This window comes from Anopheles ziemanni, chromosome 3 (assembly GCF_943734765.1).
Source record: "Anopheles ziemanni chromosome 3, idAnoZiCoDA_A2_x.2, whole genome shotgun sequence".
Classification (NCBI taxonomy): domain Eukaryota; kingdom Metazoa; phylum Arthropoda; class Insecta; order Diptera; family Culicidae; genus Anopheles; species Anopheles ziemanni.
The window spans coordinates 3,279,499-3,302,012 of NC_080706.1; the positions used below are offsets into that span (position 1 = coordinate 3,279,499).

General features: G+C 46.2%; 4 protein-coding genes across 4 annotated transcripts; 2 read left to right on the forward strand and 2 right to left on the reverse strand.

Annotated features, from left to right (window-relative positions):
- Nucleotides 1–916: 916 nt before the first annotated feature.
- LOC131289686 (transmembrane GTPase Marf) lies at nucleotides 917–5,512 on the forward strand. Its single transcript, XM_058318984.1, has 9 exons — nucleotides 917–1,223; nucleotides 1,729–2,523; nucleotides 2,599–2,888; nucleotides 2,958–3,188; nucleotides 3,251–3,358; nucleotides 3,720–4,643; nucleotides 4,703–4,849; nucleotides 4,917–5,113; nucleotides 5,182–5,512. The coding sequence occupies exons 2-9, from the start codon at nucleotides 2,304–2,306 to the stop codon at nucleotides 5,381–5,383; spliced, it is 2,319 nt and encodes a 772-aa protein (XP_058174967.1). The 5' UTR covers nucleotides 917–1,223; nucleotides 1,729–2,303; the 3' UTR covers nucleotides 5,384–5,512.
- A 583-nt stretch (nucleotides 5,513–6,095) lies between these two features.
- On the reverse strand, nucleotides 6,096–7,909 carry LOC131286529 (NKAP family protein CG6066). Its single transcript, XM_058315491.1, has one exon. The coding sequence runs from the start codon at nucleotides 7,849–7,851 to the stop codon at nucleotides 6,136–6,138; it is 1,716 nt and encodes a 571-aa protein (XP_058171474.1). The 5' UTR covers nucleotides 7,852–7,909; the 3' UTR covers nucleotides 6,096–6,135.
- Nucleotides 7,910–8,289: 380 nt separating this feature from the next.
- LOC131289901 (glycylpeptide N-tetradecanoyltransferase) lies at nucleotides 8,290–10,983 on the forward strand. The gene is made up of 2 exons (XM_058319242.1): nucleotides 8,290–9,799; nucleotides 9,881–10,983. Exons 1-2 carry the CDS (start codon nucleotides 8,690–8,692, stop codon nucleotides 10,451–10,453), a joined length of 1,683 nt encoding a protein of 560 aa, XP_058175225.1. The 5' UTR covers nucleotides 8,290–8,689; the 3' UTR covers nucleotides 10,454–10,983.
- A 266-nt stretch (nucleotides 10,984–11,249) lies between these two features.
- LOC131289208 (large ribosomal subunit protein eL13) lies at nucleotides 11,250–12,948 on the reverse strand. Its single transcript, XM_058318420.1, has 3 exons — nucleotides 12,872–12,948; nucleotides 12,212–12,481; nucleotides 11,250–11,915 (listed from the first exon to the last, which is right to left on the reverse strand). The coding sequence occupies exons 2-3, from the start codon at nucleotides 12,452–12,454 to the stop codon at nucleotides 11,505–11,507; spliced, it is 654 nt and encodes a 217-aa protein (XP_058174403.1). The 5' UTR covers nucleotides 12,455–12,481; nucleotides 12,872–12,948; the 3' UTR covers nucleotides 11,250–11,504.
- Between the last annotated feature and the right edge of the window lie 9,566 nt (nucleotides 12,949–22,514).

Consider the following 22,514-nt stretch of genomic DNA (forward strand, 5'->3'; position numbering starts at 1 on the left):
TTCTGTGTAACTAGGTACCAAAACAAATCAATGTTTGTCTTCCCGAAACCAAGATGGTATTCTGCGAAACCCTTATTGATGATTAAATTGAAAGAAAGAGTTTTCAGTTCGGTAGTGCATCAGAGCGGATGTTAGCAGTGCATAAGTTTCCTGAAAGGGTTAGCGGAAAAGTAAGGTTACGGCACGACCGCGTGGTGACGCCGAGCTGGAGCTCAGGTCAGACAAATCCTAGCTGCCGCACATCTCGTTCTGTTTGAGTCAATCAAGCGGACCACGAGTTCTTGTGTCCTGACAACGGAAGGAATTATCCCTCCCGTGGCCGGCGGGTGGACATATGGCTATTATTAGCCGGTCCTAAAGGACGAGCCCCTTCATAGGAGTTCGGACAGAGTTGGTACGCCTCTGATTACGTGTAAGGGAACAAATTGTTCGACTTAGCGTAGGAGGATATACCCCGACTCGCATATCGAAAGAAGAAGAAGAAATTGAAAGAAATACATTCTAGTCCAGTTTGATTCATTGAAAGTGATTTAGTTTTCTTCTGCTAAATCACTGGGTCCAGCAAGTAAAAACGAAGGACTGTGCGAATCTATCACGTGCCGAAAGTTTTGTAAAGAAATCACATGCAGACTAGTGATGCGAATAACAACTCTTTTTAAAGATTTGAATCAGAGTGAGCAATCAGCACGATGATTCAAATGTTTAAGTCGCTCTTTTGTGAGTTCGAAAAAAACTCTTTTACTCACTCATTCAACCTTTCGGGATTCCAATCCCTGTTAAATCAATCATTCATTAGTAAGATTCAACTCAATCACTCATTCTTACTCAGTACGCGCATCACTAATGCAGACCCAGCAGGAACGGTAAAATTGACAGCGGAGGACTTTCTCATCATCGTTGTCGTCTATACTGAACAGAAAAAGTTACATCACGATTTCGCAAACGCAGTAATCGGAGATATTGGTTTACAAGCGGCTTCAGCAAGGTTTAAAAACACAAAGTGTGAATCTTTAGTGCACTGAAAGCCTGAATGTGGACGTCGCAAGCTCGAAACGCAAATTGCCTCGTGGTCCACCTTGCAAAGTGATTTGTAATCATCTTCGCTAACGAAAAGTGCGCTGTGTGTTTCTTTCAGCATGCTGCTGTAGCCAAAGGCACCGTCGAAGAGGTGTGTGAAACAACGGTCAGTGATTTCGACGATTAATATGAGCGAATCGAGGCAGGTTAGTGATTATCATCGTAATGAAATACACACTCAGGCATCTCATTCATGCGTCTTATCAACGATGTCTCCAAATCCACGCGAAAGGCTTGAAGCCAAACAAGGCCTATGTTGTCACCATTCATCGTTCTTCTCCTTTTTTGCGTTTTAAATTTTGGACTCCCTGCCCCGCGCTAGGAGGCGCAGTAAAAAATGGGACCGTAACCATACACGTACGATCCTATGAAACAATCTCCAACCCTTGCTTGCCCACTCAGCTTCATTCATATCGCCCACCGGAAGGCTGCGCCCAATTGCCAGAAGAGGCTCATTATTTAGCTTTTCCTTTCGTTTTGCACACTCTAGTTATAAAAGTCTTGCTATTTGTTTCCTTGCTTTCCACAATCCACTTTTCACTCAGTTCGCTAAATGTTTCACCGGAACAGGGCCATGGGACATACTGCAAGTACTACAGCTTTTTTTTGGCTACACTTCATTGTTTTCTTTTCATTTTCTTTTATTTTCAGTTTATGCTTTACACCCCACAAGAGGAGCTCCCACCCGTATAAATAAGAACAAACGTGATACGAAACGTGTGTGCTAGGAAACGTATTTGCACTTGTTTTGCTAGTTTGTGAACCTCGCAATAGTAGTCAATCCATTCATATTTTATAGGAAAGAATATTGCGGATCAAGTGAAGGCTTTTCGAGGACTTCCCGAATTGAACGTTACGAACCTGTTTGTCGCTTTCTTTTCGCCAAACAGCTAGAGACACATAAACCTCCAATCGGCACGTGCTGCGGAAGGCGAGCCTGAATGTCTCCCACCTACACACTGAGTCGTTTCGGAATGAAATGAAAATAATCTCATCAAAACGAGACGCACCTGAATTCGTATTATGTTTGTCGTACATGAAGCTTAGTTTTCGATATACGTGAAGAAAGACTTGCAATTATAATTGAATATCTTTCTGAACGACCGTGTAGAACCGTGCAGAACAGTAAAGAATTGTCACGTGTCACGTGATCGCTTTCACTCTCGTTTCGTGATTAACTTTACCCATCCATCGTCGTCACCGGCATCGTTCCCGATCTGCCGCCAATGGCCACCTACTTGAACCGCACGCTGTCGATGGTGACGGGAAACGGGAACGCTTCGATGTACGAAACCGCGGCACTGATCGATCCGAATACGCGCACGCTACACAACAATGCAACCGACGTGTCGCCCCTGCAGATCTTCGTTCGGGCCAAGAAGAAGATCAATGATATTTTCGTCGAAATCAACGACTATGTCGTCGAAACGACCGGTTTCATTGAAGGTTAGTTTGGGCCGTGGTTGGTGGTGTCTATAGCTATTGGCGGGAAACAAACATGTTTTTCCTCTCCGTCCCTAGAGTTGCCCGTGGATACAGAGATCGTGGATAAGGCCGAGGCGGAACAGTTTAAAAGCTATGTTCACAAGGTGCGAGGCATCCGGGAGGTACTGGCCCGGGACAACATGAAGGTGGCGTTTTTCGGTCGAACCTCTAATGGCAAAAGCTCGGTTATCAACGCCATGTTGCGAGATAAAATACTTCCCAGCGGCATTGGCCACACAACCAATTGCTTCTGTCAGGTGGAAGGTATCGATGGTCAAGAAGCGTACCTGGTGAAGGAGGGCAGCGATGAGAAACTCAATGTTACGGTAAGATCTTCCAGAGGCGATTCTTATGTGCTATATACTAATGTATGCTTCGTGCCATTTTTTCGATAGTCCGTCAAGCAACTAGCAAACGCCCTTTGTCAGGAGAAACTGTGCGAAAGCTCCCTGGTACGAATATTCTGGCCACGGGAGCGCTGTAGTCTTCTAAGAGACGACGTCGTGTTCGTCGATTCGCCTGGTGTGGATGTTTCTCCGAACCTAGACGATTGGATTGATAACCATTGCCTGAATGCGGACGTGTTCGTGCTGGTACTAAATGCAGAATCAACAATGACGTTGGCGGTAAGAGAGAAAAAGTGGGGAGTGCACCTTAACGCGGAATAACACCTGCTTTCTTTGTACAGGAAAAATCTTTCTTTCACGAAGTTTCTACCCGACTATCGAAACCGAACATTTTTGTGCTAAACAATCGTTGGGATGCATCGGCTTCGGAACCGGAATTCCAGGAATCTGTAAGTATCGGGAACCGGGTGGGTGCCCCAAATAGTTTCATAATGTAAAACTATTATTTTCTGTCATTCCAATGATCACAATGATACGTGACGAATTCATATAGAAGGACCTGGAAAAGGTAATGAAACGCGTCTTGCGGGGCACTGAATGTTATTGCTTCAAGAAAAAAGGACCGTCAAACCGCACGCTTTCATTCTTTTCGACCTCTTTCTGTTCTTAGGTGTGCTTTAATAGTGATATTTCGGTTTATACTACCTAATGATTTCATGTGCATCGTCCTCATTATTAGTAGATGCAATGTAGAACTAACATATGGATGATACGGAAGTAACGTTGTTAAATTCATTCCTATTATTTCAGGTTAAAGCACAACATCAAGAACGGTGCATAGACTTCCTGGTTAAGGAGCTGAAGGTGGCCAGCCCGAAGGAGGCGGAAGAACGCGTTTTCTTCGTGTCGGCTCGTGAAACGCTTCAGGCGCGGCTCAAAGAGCAGGAAGGCCTTCCGGCCATTTCCGGCGCGCTGGCTGACGGATTCCAGAATCGCTACTTTGAGTTTCAGGATTTTGAGCGCAAGTTTGAGGAATGCATTTCCAAGAGCGCAGTTCGGACAAAGTTCGAGCAGCACAGCTCCCGCGGTAAGAACATCGCCAGCGACATGCGCATGATGCTGGACAGTATCTACGAGCGGGCGAACGTGCTGCGCAACTCGAAACTCGACCAAAAAAAGCGCCTCACCGATCGTATCGCCAACACGGAAACGTCCCTAATGCAAGTGACCCGCGAGATGAAGATGAAAATTCACACCATGGTCGAGGAGGTGGAGCAGAAGGTGGCGAAAGCGCTGAACGAGGAGATCTGGCGGTTGAACGTGCTGGTGGACGAGTTCAATCTGCCATTCCACACGGACCCGCTCGTGCTGAACGTGTACAAGAAGGAAATAAACGCACACGTAGAGACGGGGCTTGGGTCGAATTTGCGCGCCCGACTCAGCACCGCCCTGGCGATGAACGTTGAGACGGCACAGCGGGAAATGACGGGCCGTATGACGGCCCTGCTGCCATCGGAGAAGATTGTTGCCCAGCAGCATCAGGTGGTGGCCCGCACGCAACCGTTCGAGATGCTGTACACGCTCAACTGTCAGAATTTGTGCGCCGATTTCCAGGAGGATTTGGAGTTTCGTTTCTCCTGGGGCATCCGAGCGCTCATTGCACGGTTCAGTGGTAAAATAAGAGCGAACAACCGAAAGGCCATCACGCATCATCGGCAAAATAGTAACATGAATGTAAGTAGCGTCGTGCGTAAGTAAGCGCACAGACTAAGGGGCCTTTCTTTGACCAACAGGTATCACAGGTGCTTTCTCCTACTTCACCGATGTGTCTTATGCCCGAGAACGAGTTGATTACGAACGAACAACTTTCGGTCATTTCGAAGGTGGCAATCGCATCGATTGGGTCACAGGGGACCCTGGGACTAGTGGTTGCGGGTTTGGTAAGTTGCTGGCTACGGAACTCTAGTCATGCAAGCAATTAATTGATTTATTTGAATACCATTTTAGATGCTCAAAACCATTGGATGGCGTGTAATTGTTGGTGCAGGCGTCATCTACGGAAGCGTCTATCTGTACGAGCGACTTTCCTGGACAAACACGGCCAAGGAGAAGAACTTCAAGAATCAGTACGTGCAGCACGCGACACGCAAGCTGAAGCTAATTGTCGATCTGACCTCGGCCAACTGTAGCCACCAGGTGCAGCAGTAAGTAGAGCACCACTTATTTCACTTTTGCCCCCAAGTGACATTGTTTTTATGAAATCACTTTTCAGGGAGCTCTCGAGCACATTTGCACGCCTGTGCCGCGTCGTGGACACCGCCACCACTGACATGAACGACGAGTTGAAGCAAATCGAAAGTTCACTCGGAGTGATCGAAAGCAACCAGAAGCAGATCAAGCTGCTGAAGAATAAAGCAAACTACATTATGAACGAGTTGGAAATTTTCGACAGTAACTACATTAAAGCGAACTAAACCAATATATGCCGCGTAAGGAAGGAGTGCGCATCGAAAGTGGAGATTGTGCGTTAACCGCCGTTCTGATCAATGTCGCGTTTTCCACAAGGAAAGAAACACAACTAACAAAACAAAATGTGATCGGACTAGAGGAGGCTCGGTTGGCATAGTTGGAACAGGCGCAATGGTGTCTGTATGCTGCGCTTCTGTAGAAGGGAATAGTCACCATCAATGCCAGAGTAGGACTTATTCTTCTCAGTATGGGAAATCTTTAACCAATTCTTGTGATGGAGGAAAATAAAAACAAAACCATTACCAATCGAAATTCGATAACGCGACGGGATTCTATTAACTGATTAGATGAAACTTCAAGAGTGACTCTCGCTGCTGTATGATACAATTTGTTTATTGTGAAACCCTAGTTCATAGTACCTTATACTCAGATTTGTTGTTTGATATGTAAAAACTAAATCGAATCGAAAGCATACGTTGCGGAAAAAGGTGAACAACTTTTTTGGCCACGTGATTGTAATCACTAATCCAATGTGCGAAACCTCACTAGTTTTGGGCTAGGATCCACGATCACATGCAGATAACGAAATACGTAGCGCGTTCCAAGAGCGTGTGAAACTCGGTAGCTATCTTTTTACCAAATAAAATAGAAAGGTATGCACATGTTATCATTTGAGGGTCTTGTTTTATTTTTCTTTACTTTAAACTTTCATTATATTCAATTGGGTCGCGTAATTGGTCTAATATGTTTTTTTTTATCAGTTCTGCTTGTTCTTTTTAGCGCTGATCATCTCCTTGAATTGCGTCAGGACTTTGTGCTCGTGCTTCTTTCGCTCCTCCTTGCTGAACATGGCCAGCGCACGCTTTTCGTCCGCAGAGTAGATTTGATTTTCCTTACGAATACGGACGGCTTCCATGCGTCGATGTCTGCTGCCACTCATGACGTACCCGACCTGCTCGAAGTTGGCAATTTCATCCGATGTGAGCCCGATTTCACCACGCCGGGGAATACGTTTTCCTTCCGTTACGTAGGCCGCCATCGCGGCACCCTCTCCGGGCAGCAGGGCGCGACCGAAATCTTTCTGGTTCAAGTTGCCACTGGTTTTGACGGGACCGATAACGGAGTCTCCGTTTTCGTCCACCGAACGAGCCCTTTCCGAGCTATCGGGATGATGCGACGAAGCTGCAGCTGCCATGGCCATGGCTTCCGATTTTTCAATCCATACTTCCCCTTCCTCTCCCGAGGAGGAAGAATCGGACGACGACGAGGAGGACGAAGACGATTTAACTTTTTTAGTTTTTCGTTTCTTCTTTTTGCCATCTTTGGATTTCTTGGCCTTCTTAGATGACTTTTTCTTCTTTTTGTCTTTCTTGGAACGATGCTTACTGGACTTTTTCTTCGACTTGGATTTAGCTTTGGCCTTTTTGCCATGCTTCGAACTTGCCTGTTGCAGTTCGTCGTCGGAGCTGTTGTCCTCGGACGGAGAGTCCGCCCACGCTTCCGGGACTCCTTCGGTGCCAATGATTTCCCGCTGTAACCGCCGTGACTGCATGAAGTCTTCATTCATCGTATCTCGGTTCGATTTTCGGTAACTACGATCGATGTTACGGTCGGATTCATGCGCGTCGTACATGTCGTGTTTCCAACGGTTCTGCTGCCCCCCATGTCCCCCATGCTGATGTCGTTCGTTGTTTTGCTGATCTGCCTCGTGCCAGTGATTTCCTCTTCTTTCGTTGTGCCGATCACGGGACTGGTATCTTCCTTCCCTTGGGCTTCGTGAACGATGACGACTCGTTTCGTTCCGCTGATGCGTTGAGCGGTTGGAAGGTCGTTCATTTCGTCTATCGTCGTCACGGTGGCCACGCTCAGCAGATCGACGGGAACGTTCCGGAGGAGGGCTAGCCCTTCGGTCCCGCGGACTGCGTGACTGTCGCCTACGGTTATTCTCACGATCGTACGGATTCGCATTACCCATCCTCCTGGGCTCACCATCACGATTGATTTCTCCATCGTTTCGTCTCAAACGATCTCGGGACGAATTCCGTTTCTCTCGGGGACTACGAGAACGTCGCCTTTGATGCACATCCTTGCTCGGACGTGGCGATCGGGACGATCCACGCCTGTACCGCTCGGGAGTTTCTGAGCGTCGTTTTCTGGACTGCACACCAATTTCATCGCGGTGTGCGTCTTTCGATGCCGGTGGTTCACGCCTTCTGTTATCCCTGTCGGCTTTTGCAACCGACTGGAAACTATTTCTATCGTTGGGGTTTGCAGAACGTTTTCTGTCTTCCCGACTGGGGCTTCGTCTACCGTTTGCGTTGTTCGTACGACTGCCGGTGCTGCTGTTGCTACTGCGGCTACTGCCGTCGCTGCTACTACCACTGCCACTTCCACTGCTGGAAGAACTGGAGCGGGAGCTGGATCTACGCTTGTTCGTCTTCCTGCGGCTTCGCGAACGACTTCTGGATCCCATCTGTGACGCTTTTATTTACTTCCGCGGTACCCGTTTATGTTTTCCTGCGCTTCGATTATTTCTTTGCTTCGCTAAAACTGGAACTAGCTGTCACCGAAGTTCACAAACGTAAACAATCCTGTTGACATAGAAACAATCCCCCATACACCAGTTCTTGTTTGATCGCGTGGAAGACATTAATTTAGTGGTCAAATAGTTTTCCACTCGACTTAGGGCGCATGTAACATGTCGTTTTATTGATCATGTCCTATCTAAATCAAGTACTTTCTTAAATCTGCCAATTAAAGTATGTTTGCGATTTTCTTTTAAATTTGTTGTGTCATTCTGTATTTAGTCGGTTTGCTCAAGCACCGCAAGGGGGTCGGAAGCGAGGGTCGGTTCGATTATCTAAACTGTCAAAGGTATGCGAAACGTTTTCTAGTCTTTTTTGTACACGGATCGGCTATCGGGCAGGAAAAACTGTACAACCCTCCAAATTTTCTGCATCGCCTCCCCCCCGTCACCCGGCATACCAAGAGATTTTGTTGAAAGGGTTTCAAGTGGCGATGGCCGAATAAGTTTTCGTTTCTTCCCGCAGCACATTTGGGCAGTGTACGATACGTAGGAAGTGGTCAAGTGGAAAGTGAAATATCGCAACCTGTTCCCATCGTCGGCAAAGTTTCGTGCTGCTTGTGTCATATAGTCAGTCGAAATCGTGCGTGTATCGATCGCGTGATAGCACGGCAGCTGATAGCAGGAATATCGCCGCACGCTGAAAGCCATCGTTGAAAAGCGCAGCAGTCATTCAATTTTAGTTCATTACGCTCGCGAAGGATTGCAGCTCGAGGATTCCTAAACAATGAGTGAAGGAAACGCTAAAGAGGTGGTCGCTGAAGCGACGGTTGTTGCTGCAGGGGGAACCACCGAGAAGGGCACCAAAAAGAAACAATCCGGACGGAGCGTAGAGGAAAGCAAACCATCGTTGCCTGTAGCGAACGGAGAACCTGGTTCGCAGGATACCGCAGGAGCAGACGCCAAGGGAGAGACCGCTGGGGCCGGGGGTGAGGGTGGTAGTGTAAAATCGTCAAAGCAGCAGAAGAAGAAAAAGAAGAACAAATCGAACCAGAATCCGGAAACCTCGTCAACATCACAGCTGAACGGAGAGACTGTATCGGAATCGGAACAGGTGGTAACGGACGGCTTGAAGGCAGACAAGACGGATGGCGCCGGGGAGGAAGGTGAAGCGGTTGGATCTGGCAGCGGTCTGACGATGAGCTCGGATGCGGCAGACATGATGAAGAACGTCCGCGACGTGTTGGAGCGGCTGAAGATCAACTCACGCGTACTGAAGCCGGCTAAAACGCCGGAAGAGGCGTTGCATAAATCTTTCAAATTCTGGTCGACACAACCGGTGCCACGGATGGATGAGAAAATCCAAGCGAACGAACCGATCGAGGCGGACAAACAGTTGAGTGAAATCCGCCAGGAACCGTACGCACTGCCGGACGGTTTCAGCTGGGACACGATGAACCTCAACGATCCACTGGAGCTGAAGGAACTGTACACGCTGCTGAATGAGAACTACGTCGAGGATGATGATGCCATGTTCCGGTTCGACTATCAGCCGGAATTTTTGCAGTGGGCTCTGCAACCACCCGGTTGGAAGCGCGAGTGGCATTGTGGCGTGCGAGTGGTCAAGTCGGGCCGGCTGGTAGGATTCATTTCCGCCATTCCCGGTACGCTAAACGTGCACAAGAAGGAGCAGCGGATGGTGGAGATCAACTTTTTGTGCGTGCACAAGAAATTGCGATCAAAACGACTGGCACCGGTGCTGATCCGGGAGATTACCAGACGCGTCAATTTGACCGGAATCTTCCAGGCGGTGTATACTGCCGGTGTCGTACTACCGAAGCCTGTCTCATCCTGTCGTTACTGGCATCGTTCGCTGAACCCGAAGAAGTTGATTGAGGTAACGAGGAAGAAATAATAGACTTGACCTCCACAATCCGTAGAACCATGTAACTAACTTACAATTTGTGTTTTTCTTCAGGTGAAATTTTCCTACCTATCACGTAACATGACCATGCAGCGGACGATCAAGCTGTACAAACTGCCGGAGCAACCGAAAACACCCGGTTTCCGCAAACTGCGTGAAACCGACCTGAAGGCCGTCCACAAGCTGCTGGAGACATATCTGCAACGTTTCAACCTGACACCGGTGTTCGATGAGGAGGAGATGCGCCACTGGTTCCTACCGCAGAACGGCATCATCGACTGTTTCGTGGTGGAAGACCCGGCCCAGCCCGGCTCGATCACCGACATGGTCAGCTACTACACGCTCCCCTCGACGGTGATGCACCACGCGGTGCACAAGTACGTGAAGGCCGCGTACAGCTTCTACAACGTCGCAACGTCCACGCCCTGGCTCGACCTAATGAACGATGCCTTAATTTCGGCCAAAAACCTCGGCTTCGATGTATTCAACGCGCTCGACCTGATGGACAACAAGCAGTTCTTGACGCCGCTCAAGTTTGGTATCGGCGACGGCAATCTGCAATACTATCTGTACAACTGGCGCTGCCCAAGCATGCAACCGGAAGACGTCGGATTGATACTGTTGTAAACACTCGGTGGGCTCATTGTTTGGCTGGTGGCGGCAGACGGAACCAAAGCATTCTTATCGAACCCCTTCCGACACATATTGGCCCGGAACGAACAATGCTTTATGCGCTGGCGTTATGCTCATTTTACTCTTCTCTACTATCCCTCACGTTATTAATCATGTAGCTCAGGGAGGTTGCCCCTAAAAAGGAGAAAAATTTGTGTATTGTTTCTCTTTTTTAATTTTTTTAATCGGCTTTTGTCTCACACAACAACACTGCAACCAACCGAGGAACGGGGTTTGGTGGTCGTCCTGAAGGTGTCGGCTGAAAAATAAACCATTCAACATACATGCTAATCTTTATTTAGAGATTTCTGGGTATCAATACGTAATTTCCTTTCGATTACTGCCCAATTCAGAACGAAATGCAGTCGTATTAATACATCGTTAATGTGTGTACAGTGGAATAGTAGTGTAACACTCGAATGTAAAACCATACTTTCTGTTATATCACTACCAATTAACGCAGTCAATAAAAAGAACGATTAAATCAACTATTCCTCGTGGTTTATGGGCGTACTTTCGAAAGAAACCAAAATAATAGTTTATGGATACATTTTTAGGCGGAAGTTACCCACCTTGTTGATGTCGCCAACGGTTTCAAAACGATGATTTTAACTATCCTTGGATTGATTCCGAATTGGTTATGGTGCCCTTGGTCGATAGTTCCGGCTGATATTCATTCTTGGAAATTAACAGGCATACGACCATTTAATGATTTGTTTAACATGATGGTAAAAGAAATGGAACAACTTCATCGGTGTTCAAAGGAACAGTTTTTATTTTAAATCCTCCTGTTCCCCCTCTTCTACAACAGATAAATTATTCTGCTCAAAGAGAAATAAACAGTCCACACTTCCAGGGTTCTGCCAACTAGTGCTAAAACAGATGTTTGCCTTGGCCACATAGCTGGACACAATTATGCTTTTCAATTGTACAGACACGATGACAACTTTCGGAAACGTGTGATAGTGGCCAGTGCGTGGGGAAACTAGAGAAACGAAGCTAAGGTTTACTTCTTCTCCTTCTTCTCGCCCGGCTGGTTGTTTTCGTTTTCGGCGGCATCCTTGGCCTTCTTCGCGCGGGCACCAGCGTGGCGGGCAATCAAACGAGCCTGGCGGATGGCCTCGAACGCGCCGTACTTCTTCATCTTCTCGGTGATCGTTCCGAGCGTCACCTCAGGCTTGCTGTTCGTGATTGGCATCACATCACCCTTAAGCTGCTTGGCCAGCTTGCGCTGCGCCTCGGTGGCCTCACCCTTCTTCAGTTTCTTGTTCGCGTGGATCGGGAACAGGATCAGCTTGCTACGGTACACCTTCAGGCGCTGAACGTTCGCCTGGCGGCTCTCCACCGATTTCGACTGACGGCGCGGATCCACGGCAATGCCGATGGTTTGAGCGAATCCCTTGGTCAAGCCAGCACCCTGAAAAAAGAAAAGAAACAACATTATCAATGCCTCTCCCAACTGCAACCCCATTATTTGTGTCCTAATGAAGGAATTGATTTATTTGTACCTAACGAGCCGGAAGTGAGGCAGGAGCGACACCCATCCGATCGCACAGCGGTTTGTAATGAATTCTTCTAGCCTCCGTTGTCCGCCGAAATCCCTTCCATGGAACGGAGAGAGAATTCTACTAGGCGGCAAAAGAGGCATACACACCCAGAGGGCAGGCGGTATCGCTGGATTGTTTGTTTTCTTATTGACACATTGTTGCTTACCTTAAGCTCAGCAAGAGTAAATCCACGACCCGCACGGATCTTGGTGTTGTAGCGCTGCGACGGGCAGTGCACGATCGGACGAATCGGGCCCTTCGCTGGACGCGGGAAGACGGCCTTAGCCTTCTTGATACGGTTGTTCCTCCTGCGGACCTTGCGGGCCGGCTGGTTGAACCAGGTGCGAATATGCCTTTGCCAGTACTTATGGAAATGACCATTGGAAATCATATGATTACCCTTCACCATCTTGACGGATTTTTGTTAGCCGTGTGCCTAAAATGAGACAAGGGAGAAGCTTACATGAATACCATTTGTCATTCACAATGGCGGGAGCGACATCTGCGTTGTTCGTGGGAAAACTGCTACAAGAACATCTTAACGATGAAGCCACTAGAAAAACTGGAAACTAGTCAACTAAAGCACCACAATAGTGAAACGTAGAGTTTTATGAAACGAAGACAAGCTACGGAGGAACTGGCCGAATGGCCCATGACAACACGTAGCTTGGGTCGAACGTTGTTCGTGGATTTTACACATGCTTCTAAGTTCTATCGACTTTTTCCTGAACGTATTCAAGCCGGCAATCATAGGTGATCTATTTTCCCACAACAGCAATGCAAGATATTGCGAATTTTCACCAAATTTTGTTAAAAATCAGCGCACCTCAACAAAAATGTGTTCACACAAACACCTTTACGGCCGGAAAAGAGAGAAGGCAAAGTTGTTTTCACTGACAACTGGTGACGGAGCTTGACAGCTTGTCCGCTTCCGCCGCACTGTCAAATTATTCGGACTCACTGGGTTCGGTCCGTTCTTGAAAAAAAGTTTGCTATTTTTGAGAAATTATTTTTTGCATGATTTCGATGCGATCGTTAAACAATTAAAAACAGTATGATAGAAGCATAATTAATTTATCGAACGAACATTACATATCGAACGAAATACAACTCATTTGATTAAATACTTGGCCGGCTTTTGAAGTTTGCGTTTCCGATGCGTTTTTGATGTTTGAAATTAAAAAGATCGTTGAGCGTTAACGTAGCAAGTGTGGAATGTTATCATTTTGAAATTGTGTATAAAACATTTTCGTTCGGCAAGCTTAGGAATCTATTTCTTGATTCTTGAAAAGAATTGCATTTAAATCTCTTTCTTCCTGTAAATAGTCCTAGTGTATAATTTGCGAATTTCATCAACTAAGAGGACAGAAGCGGTTGAATATTCAAGTGATAATGCAATACCGCGTTCCTTCGTATGGGGTTAGGGGATTTCCGTAGTTTATGCTTGAGAAAAGCTTATAATGAAACCATAACTGTTCCATCAAGCCACCCATTCCGTATACTCCACCGCTGTTGTGTGGTATTAGTTTTGGTAGCAGCACAACGTCAAGGAACGATGCAACTTTGGCCCGGCGTTGTTGTGCTGTGCATTTTCAGGAAGAAGTTCGTGCGCTGTTCGTCAAGGATTTAGGAAACATGCAAAATCTCGACAGATTCGAGAGGTTAAACGGTAGTGCTTCGGGGTAAAGTTGTAAGCAGGAGAACGCACGCGTCACGATGATACTAGCACCCGATTCCGAGAAGAGTGTGGCAGTTTTGAAGGGTATGAAAGTCAATTAAACGCAAATTTCGTGGGGCGAATACCTGGAGACTTGACCGAGGAATAGTGAATGGTGCATCATGTGAGCAAGGAGTGCATATTTAATAGGTTGCTGATTTGGCGCAGGTGGATTAAACTATGGGTATGTGACCGACGCAGTTGTTTGGATGTTTGTTGACATTAAAGAAGATGTACAATTAGTGTTCCTTAGTTCTTTCCACAACAAACTTTGCGCCAACCGGACAATACTTGCAGAGTTGTACTGAGCTCAAATTAGCGAAACTCTACTATTGAAACTGCCGGCTTGGATAAATACTTCATCTTCTTCCTCAGGTGAGTAGAATCGACCGTTCGAAAACATACCGAACTCATGCCTCGTTGTGACGCCCTCCTGCACCTTCCGGTGATGCCAGTTGCATCAACAGCTGTGATACATCCCACCACCAGGTTGAATTGTGCATATACTCCGCCGATGCACCTGCATTAGACCTTCTTCCTGCGTGTCGTGGAGCAAAGTTGCAAATTTGCTATTCGTTCATCGCCGGGGAAGCTCACGCAAAAGATTCCGAGCTGAAAATCAGGGTATGTTTGTTGCTGTACCCATTCCCGTTAGCCCTGCGTGTGAAGCCGACGAGCAATTAAATGAAAATTGTAATTGACATGAGAAAATTATCCAATCGTCGTTTTGTGGAATCTAGGGAAGTCGTCATTTGCAGCAATTTGCAGGGTCGGGGAGCAAGTCTGAAAGTGAACAGTTGTTGTTTCAAGAAGTTGATAAACATCGGGATGATTAGGATGGTACAAGCTAACTGAAATTGCTTTATTTAGTCCCTCACTATAGCACACGGTTGGAACTATTAATTTTTATAACAGGAGTGATTTTATAAAGAAATCCATGCTCCTGGTATGAGATGTACTCTCTATTAACCAAGACCTTGTGGCTATTGAGCTTTTATCCGCTGGGCACTTTTTGATCCACTTTCGGGGGTATACTCCAAGAAACTCCATAAAAGGCACAAGCAACCCCGAGATGCCTATAGCGAGTGCTTGCCTAAAATCGTGCCTTTCAAAGGTTCTCCGATGGCTTTGAATACCCTTTCGAGGTACTTCACGATTAAGTGCGATCTGGTTGTGTCAACAAATCAATTGCACAGCAACTTTCCGAACTGACCATGCAGCTTTGTTTGTGCGGGATTGTCCGAAGGTGCGCTCTCGGGTGTACAACAAAATAGGGGCATCTTTCACAAGCGGCAGCCCGAGCAAGCCAAACGCTGGTTGGTCTGTGATCTGTGGTTGTGCTGTACAAATTTGCTAACCGCTACTCATCGCCTGAAATTTGGGCAATTTTTGGTTCATCGATTTCCCAATGGTCACAACTCGTCGAAGGCGAAAAGGTTGGCCGAGGTTAGTGGTGAGCTCATGCTACAAATTTCCTGCTATGGGTCCAACTTGTGAAGGGCAACAGCTGTGGTCGGTTTATGGTGCGATTCGAGTGTCGGCTCTGTCATTGAGCGTGGTTATTACCAACGCTTTGGTAGATCAATTGACTAATCAATAAGTTCCCCAAGAATTCTACTATCACTGATGGCCAGAAATAAAAGGTTTGGGTTGCGAAGTAGTCATGCCGATATTTAGCACAGATTTCAACTTGTTAAATTTATACCATACTTCTAGTACCTATTGGAAAAAGCGTATGTGTATCAGCACCATTATATTTAAAACGCTTTATTGCAAAATTGTAACTTAAAAGATTTTTTTCATTTTGCCTTTTAATCTTTCTTTTCTCTTTGAACAGAAGTAAATGCAAGTTAGTTGTTACAAGGGTGCGCAAATGCTCTTTATTTCCACGTGTTAATTCCAACGTTGACATCGTGCACCGTGATGTCCGCAGCAAGTTTCTTCAATCGCTTCCGCAATGGATGATGGGGAAAGCGATAGAGATCACTTCCCGAAAGGCACTCTCTATTGACAGGCATGGTTGGAAACTTTTCTTCTTAGCAAGTCCTCGGGCATTGAATACATTGAATTTTGATACTTTCTTCTGCCTCCATCACGAGGATCACCTTCAGGCAAATGGCGAAATGTCACCTGCTTTGCACACAAAAGCTCGGCACCAAAGCGATAATCAAATCCATGACCTTTTCCGAGCGAGCCGACGGCTTTGACTGGCTTTCCTTCCGCAACGGCTTTCACGGGACTTGACTCTAGGCGGGTGTACTGTCAATGTCGGCAGAAAGGGTCTTCTAAAGATGTGTTTTTTAGATTCTCCCTGGCGTCTTCATTTCGTTCCAGCTCCGCTGGTGCCGGGATCCGTAACCGCTTGCATAAGAGATTGGATGCGTGCAAAAAAGAAACGTTCCTATCTTCACAAAAGCATCTCGAACACATCACTCCACGAGTCACCACGTGCATTTCGTGAGTGCACACACCAAGAACCAAGCTTTCATGCACCCCCCCATTTGCTGGCCAATGATTATCGCGCTCGATCGTTTTCTCCCGGCAAGATAAGCGTCGCGAGAAATGGTAACCGTGGGGGGGTGTGCACATTGGAAATTGTTTTCCATTTGCCTCTTTTTCACTACGCAAACAACACCAACTAGCAAGCAAAACGCGGTCTCGTCGCACCCCGGAGGTAATCAGAGCTTATCGAATTTTTCTCCACACTCTCGGCTACCCTTTAATGGCATTTCGATCACGCGATCGCACTTTCCTGTGCTGGAGTTTTCCCAGCCGTAAATTGTTGTTACGGGAAAGTGAGTTAGGAAAACGCTTTCAAGGGTGTGGGATTGAGGATGTGAACCGATCGTATCATTGAGTGAAAATGCTGGTTGTTTGAAATTTCGAGTTTTCGAATGACCAATTGAAATTCGTAAAAACATGAGTTTATGTGTTAAGGGTTTCAATAAAGTATTGGCTCATAAAACTTTCTAGATACATGTACAATGAATCCGAATGTTTGGTAAGAGAAAGTGATCTTCTCGTTGGTGACGCAATCGCAGCGTAGGTTTTCCATAGTTCATACACACAAACCCGGTGACATTTTGACATGCTGTCTGCTCATTTGAAAGCACGTGCTAATCACTCGACCCGTTTTGCAAACCGGTAGCAACCAATTTGATAATCACTAGCCACATGGTGCATGGTGCAATATTGGCGAAGACGACGGGTGCATAATGCGGTGCGATAAGTTAGCGCCATTTGCGATGCAATCCTTGCACAATGACCGACACCTCACCAGCTAAACATCTCCTCCCGGGCGCCGTTGCATCATGGTTTGCGCCAAATCATATCGGTGCATTCGTTCCCTGTGCGCACAAACCGAATATGATTCGTCATCCATCATCAAGACAGGGGAGTGATTTGCTGCTCCCTGGGTTTTGTGATGTAAGCGGTGGATTGCTTGCAAACCCAGACGGGGGAATAAATAAACATCATCTGCTGCACGGAAGCAGCTCCCGAAAATGCGCCTGGCGCACCTCCGTTTGGAAGGTCCCATTACTCCACGGTGCTTTCTTCCGCCGTGTGGTGAAGCAGGGGACTTTCCTTAGTCCAGCGAACAATCGTTTTTCACGTCTCGGTGCAATAGCTTTAAGAGCACCATCCATTACCTAAATGCTTCCCTTCGGACCGAGGCTCCGCTAGGTGGAAAATGAACATTTCTCCTGGTACCCTTGGGACATGGGAGTACGGTTTAACATCGTGAGCCATGGTTGAGTAACCAGTGATTAAAATAGATCCTGCAAATGTTCGACTGAAATTGGAAGAAGATATTTTATAACCGGTTTGAAAATGAATTCCTCCAAGAAGATAGGCTTTACTGAGCTTTAAGGTTCCCCGATTGTAGTCATCGGTGGAGGAAATGCAAGGCTCCTTTCCACCCTTCCATCGGTCACGATTACTTTCTCCTTCATCCGCGACCGCACCCCGTTCTGACGGATCATATACCAAGCTTCGTCGTCGGATGCCGTAATCGGCCGTAATCGCGTCGTATCTCACTATTCATCTTCATTAGCGATTAAATTTATCTTTACCCCGGCGTCCGACGGCGTTGCAAGCGGGAGGAAAAGGAACCACCCCGCACTAGTAGTTGAAGCAGTTAGTGGGAGAGCACACTTTTTTCCATCCTCCCTCGGGTCGTTTGGTTCGTTCGATTTTCGCCTTAAAAAACCACGCGCACGATCGCGCAAATATTAGCTCGGGAAATATCTTTCAGCGGTGTTGATAGTTACGATGTGATGATGTTCACGTCTGTGTGCCTTTCGCCTCGGTTTTTAGCCATCATCCTTTGCGGAAGTTTTCCTCCGTTCGTTAGTCGGGTGGTTGCATTTTCAGCTGGACGTTTTTCGCCGGTTCACGGGGAAAAATCACCGGCGCGACTCGGTTGCCTGCCGAAAGAATGGAGATTTATTGGCCATGCCAGAAGCTACGTTGGTTGTGTCCAACCAATACTTGTTTAGACGAAGGATGGAAAAGCATTGCATCTTGGCATTCTCAAACTTGTATCGTAACTATTTATTGAAGCGAGATTTTTAACTAGAATAGTTATATTCAATTAGTTTTTACTTTACTTTTTTATAGTTTTTACTTTTACTATAGTTGAAACTCATTTCTGCATTTAATCCTTTCAATATGGAATTTCTTTTTTTTTTATCCATATTTTATTCACTTTTTGCTATATTTGTTTTTACTTTTAGATTTTACTATTATGGTCTAAAGTTAACACTTGTTTTTCCATTTGATCGTTTTAATATGCAATCTCTTCTTCGCAGATCTAAGAACAAGTCCTTACATGATGCTTACAGTGTGGGAACAACCTGAGAGCACATGGTATATTATTGAATGCCCGGGACATTCGATGCGTTTCTACCGAGAAATAGAAAAGACCATCGGTTGGCACTTTGTGGAGCGATCAGGTTCAATTAGGAGTCGGTTAAGCACGGTTAAAGGACCATCTTGTGAGTCCATTGGAGAAAGGAATCCAATTACTATTGTCGCTGCGACATACACACACGCACTGCTATAAACGACCGTCGTATGGTGGAGACCGCGGCGAAGAAGCACCGACTGCACACGGATGCGAGTAAGCGTGCCCTTAACCGGGCTAAATGCAATTTATCTCCCCATGCACACGCAGCAATCCTGAAAAGTGAGGTTATGGGATGCCGGCTCGGGGCAGGTTCCTAGGATTCAGATACTGGCTTCGCGAGGACTCCGCTGTGAAACATTTTCCCTTGCATAACTCCTTCATTTTGCTCACTTTCAGTTCAGCTTGCATGGAGGAACTTTGTGTTGCTGACACGATTGTTGTCTGAATGATGGGCGACGGCGTTGATGATGATGATTATTATTACCATTAGATTGCAGTCACCTAAAGTCTACAGGCTGTCGAAGGATGTTTGACGATATCCCGCCAATATTGCTCCAACAGTACAGCGATGGTACGATATTCTATCCGTCGGACTTGATTGTGCACGATGAACATTCTTCCAGATCCCCTTGCTTCGGGGCCACCCAGCGTTGTCCCACCGCGCTTTCGTCGAGGAGCTGTCTGTAGTACGTTTATTAAACCCGTGTACTCTATGCCGGACGGTTTCGTGCGTGTGAAGTTCATGAGACTCGCGCCGTGTCGACGATATTGAAGGTTGGAGTGATCCTTCTTGGAACCGTTGCGAATATCGTGTTCAAGCGCAAGCAAGCCTTTTTCCGTCGGCTCGGTTTGCTTGGGCGGAAAGTGTCCATGGTATATCGCGTGTAGCCGTCGATGCTCACTTTCACTCGGGTCGTGTGTTGTGTTGCTAGTGGCATGGTTGCATCAAGGTTCTATCGAAAAAAAGGTGGCTGGAAAATGCAATTTACATCTAACGAAGAAAATCAAAAAGGTAGAAAATGTCTGCTTCCTATTGGTTTGTCAAGATATGTAGTGCCCTCATATAGTGAACCAAAAAGACTCAAATCCTATACATATTTACGTTGGAAATGGTGGATTGAAAATGTTATAATTTTTGTATTTGAAGAGAAGAAATATAGTAAAACGTATACCAGTAAAACTCGTCATAAATCAGACAAAAATTAATCCATTTGAATTGAACTAATCGATGAAAATAGCTGCGATAAAATCCTTTCTTTTCCACTCAAAAAAGATGTGCCAAGCAGTCTAACTCAGTTGTATTTGTTTGTGTCTTAGTTGTCCTTCCTATTCTGTTTCTGTGAATGCGTCATCGGACATTCCTTAAATTTACTGTTTTATGCTTTCCTTTTGTAGATTTTGTTATCCTTCCCAAGCAATAACCAAAAGAATACCAGGCATCCAACACACTTGATTGATGAGGAATCAGAATGAGGAGTTGCATATTCATTTCAGTCGACAACAATGACGGTGTCGGTTGGAAATGTTTTTTCCTCCGAATTCCAATGTTCGACATTGTAACCAGCAGCCAGATCTCTGCTTGGGTTGGAAGCTTTTGAAGTGAGCTTTTTATTTTATTGTCGGCAAGCCGGTTTGTATGCGCTTTTTTCAATGTGTGTTTTATTTATTCCGAAAACACAGAAATTGGAGCCTGGTCAAAATAATTTCATGCAAGGAAAAAAGAGGAACCGAATCACGCCAACGATCCGCTGGCCCTATCGTTCGAGTTAATTGAGTGACATCAGCATTAAACATGCACGAAATGCCCGGTTAGACGCAGTCCACCAACCCTGCCACAATTGGATACACGCACAGGAAAATAACGACGAAAAAACCTGCAGCAGTCCGATAAATATATTATTTGTTCAGCTTCTCGCTTTTTGTTTCAGTTTCAGCAAACCTGGCGTGAACCTGGCGGCGAAACAATGATTCAAGCTTCAGTAACAGTCTGTGAGATATTTCTGGCGCTTCCCACCCCAATATTCCTCGGGGAAATTTGTGCGCTGGCCAATCAATCGCCAGCGACAATGACAATCGATTCAATTGCATCATCATCCTCATCCTCATCCCTATATCCTCGGGATTCCCGTATGATTGGCATCGATGCATTTGCTTCCCGTGTCCATTGTTGTTATCGACGAATCCACGACACGAGTGTGCATTTGTTTATCTATTTATTTTATCCGTACCTTGCCAGAATCCGACGAGTGGAGCAAATATTTTAGTTGCCAACTATTGACAGCGGATGGATTTTATTATGACTAGCTGTTTGCCCCCACCACCTGCTGGTGGTTTGTGTGTTTGCGGGACGAGAAACCGCACAGCAAAAGACCAGGGGAAGGGGGTGAATGTTGGGCCAATTTCTAGGCTGACACGTATACATCCTTTGGTTCAGTTTACCAGCTTGTCAAATGCTTTGGCAGTGCGTTATTTCATGTAAATTACTATTACGGCGAGTGAGTAATTCCGTTGGAAATGGCAAACAATCCTGCAGAAATGCTGGAATGAGTCAATAACAGCTAGAATTAGTTGCGCTAACAAATGCCATAATTCACACTACCGTTGCATTCTGGTGCAACGTAGTTGTGAAGTTTGATTCAATTCTGGACCGACGGTTTTGGGGGATTTTTTTTCCGTTTCGTGGTCGGAAAAGCTGTGCAGAGGTGTTCGAAATGAAATGGATCGCGAGTGCATTGTTTTGTGGAAAATTAATTTAATCCATTCCAATGCGAGGAATGCATTTTCAGGTTGCGTCCTTTTCGTAATCCCGCCTCGGAAGGACTTGGGCGGAGGTGAGGAGATGGATGTTAGTAGGGATATCCCTGAGTTCCAATCATGCCGGTGTCGGTGGTAGGTGGAAAAAAGGAGAATGCCACAGAATATCAAATTAGCGCCAGTTATTCCGCGGTGTACAGGGAACGTTAGGTTGGCGATAGGAAAAAAACATACGTTACTCACTGGATTACCGATGTCTAGCCTTCGGAGGATTGATGGCCCAATAATGGGGTGTTGCAATTTTAATCCCTTTTACTGTGAAGAGGAGCGATTCTCTGGAGCGTTCGCTACTAGTTCACGATGAATTAGAACCGATAATCACCAACGGAATGGGGCCGGGAAAATCTGGATTGACTATTCGACTCATGGCGTGTGCTTTTTTACTCTTTTCATTTGGCGGGGGTGGTTATAAAATATTCACGGCACGAACTGCAGCACTGATTTTCCCGCCGATTCAGGCTTCGATTGGCCACCGGAGGTTCGGCTGACAGACGAATTGATATCAACCGCTAGTGCTGGTGGATGGTAGTGTTGTGGAAAGCTGACTTGGCTGCATAATTAATTATACCAAACGATGAAGCGACCAGTTACGTCACCGTCTCGGGATGATCGTGAGCTCCTTCTACCGAGGATTCGTTTTTTTTTCCTAGCGACGCTTGGGAAGTTCGTGTCGAAAAATAAACGACTACCGTGGATATTGATCTGAGCTTAAACTTCGAGGTCCGTTCAGTTGATTTTGCAACGCTCATCAGTATTCACCCTCCGAGGTTTGAGTCAATAGTGCAACTCATTCCATGAGCTGGGCGTTAAGTTTCTGTGCTGTACTTTGCCAAGAGAGGTCAAGCACTTCGGTTCGCTTTTCGAGAAATGTTTATCCCCGGATGGGTTGTTTATCGACATCGACACAAAACTATCGGACAGAACTAATATAAATGAATGTGCTTTTCCAGGAAAACTAATCGCAGCCGGCGTGCAACGAACATTGCATCGATTCGACTTAATGTGCACTCTCAATCGGAATGCATCCGT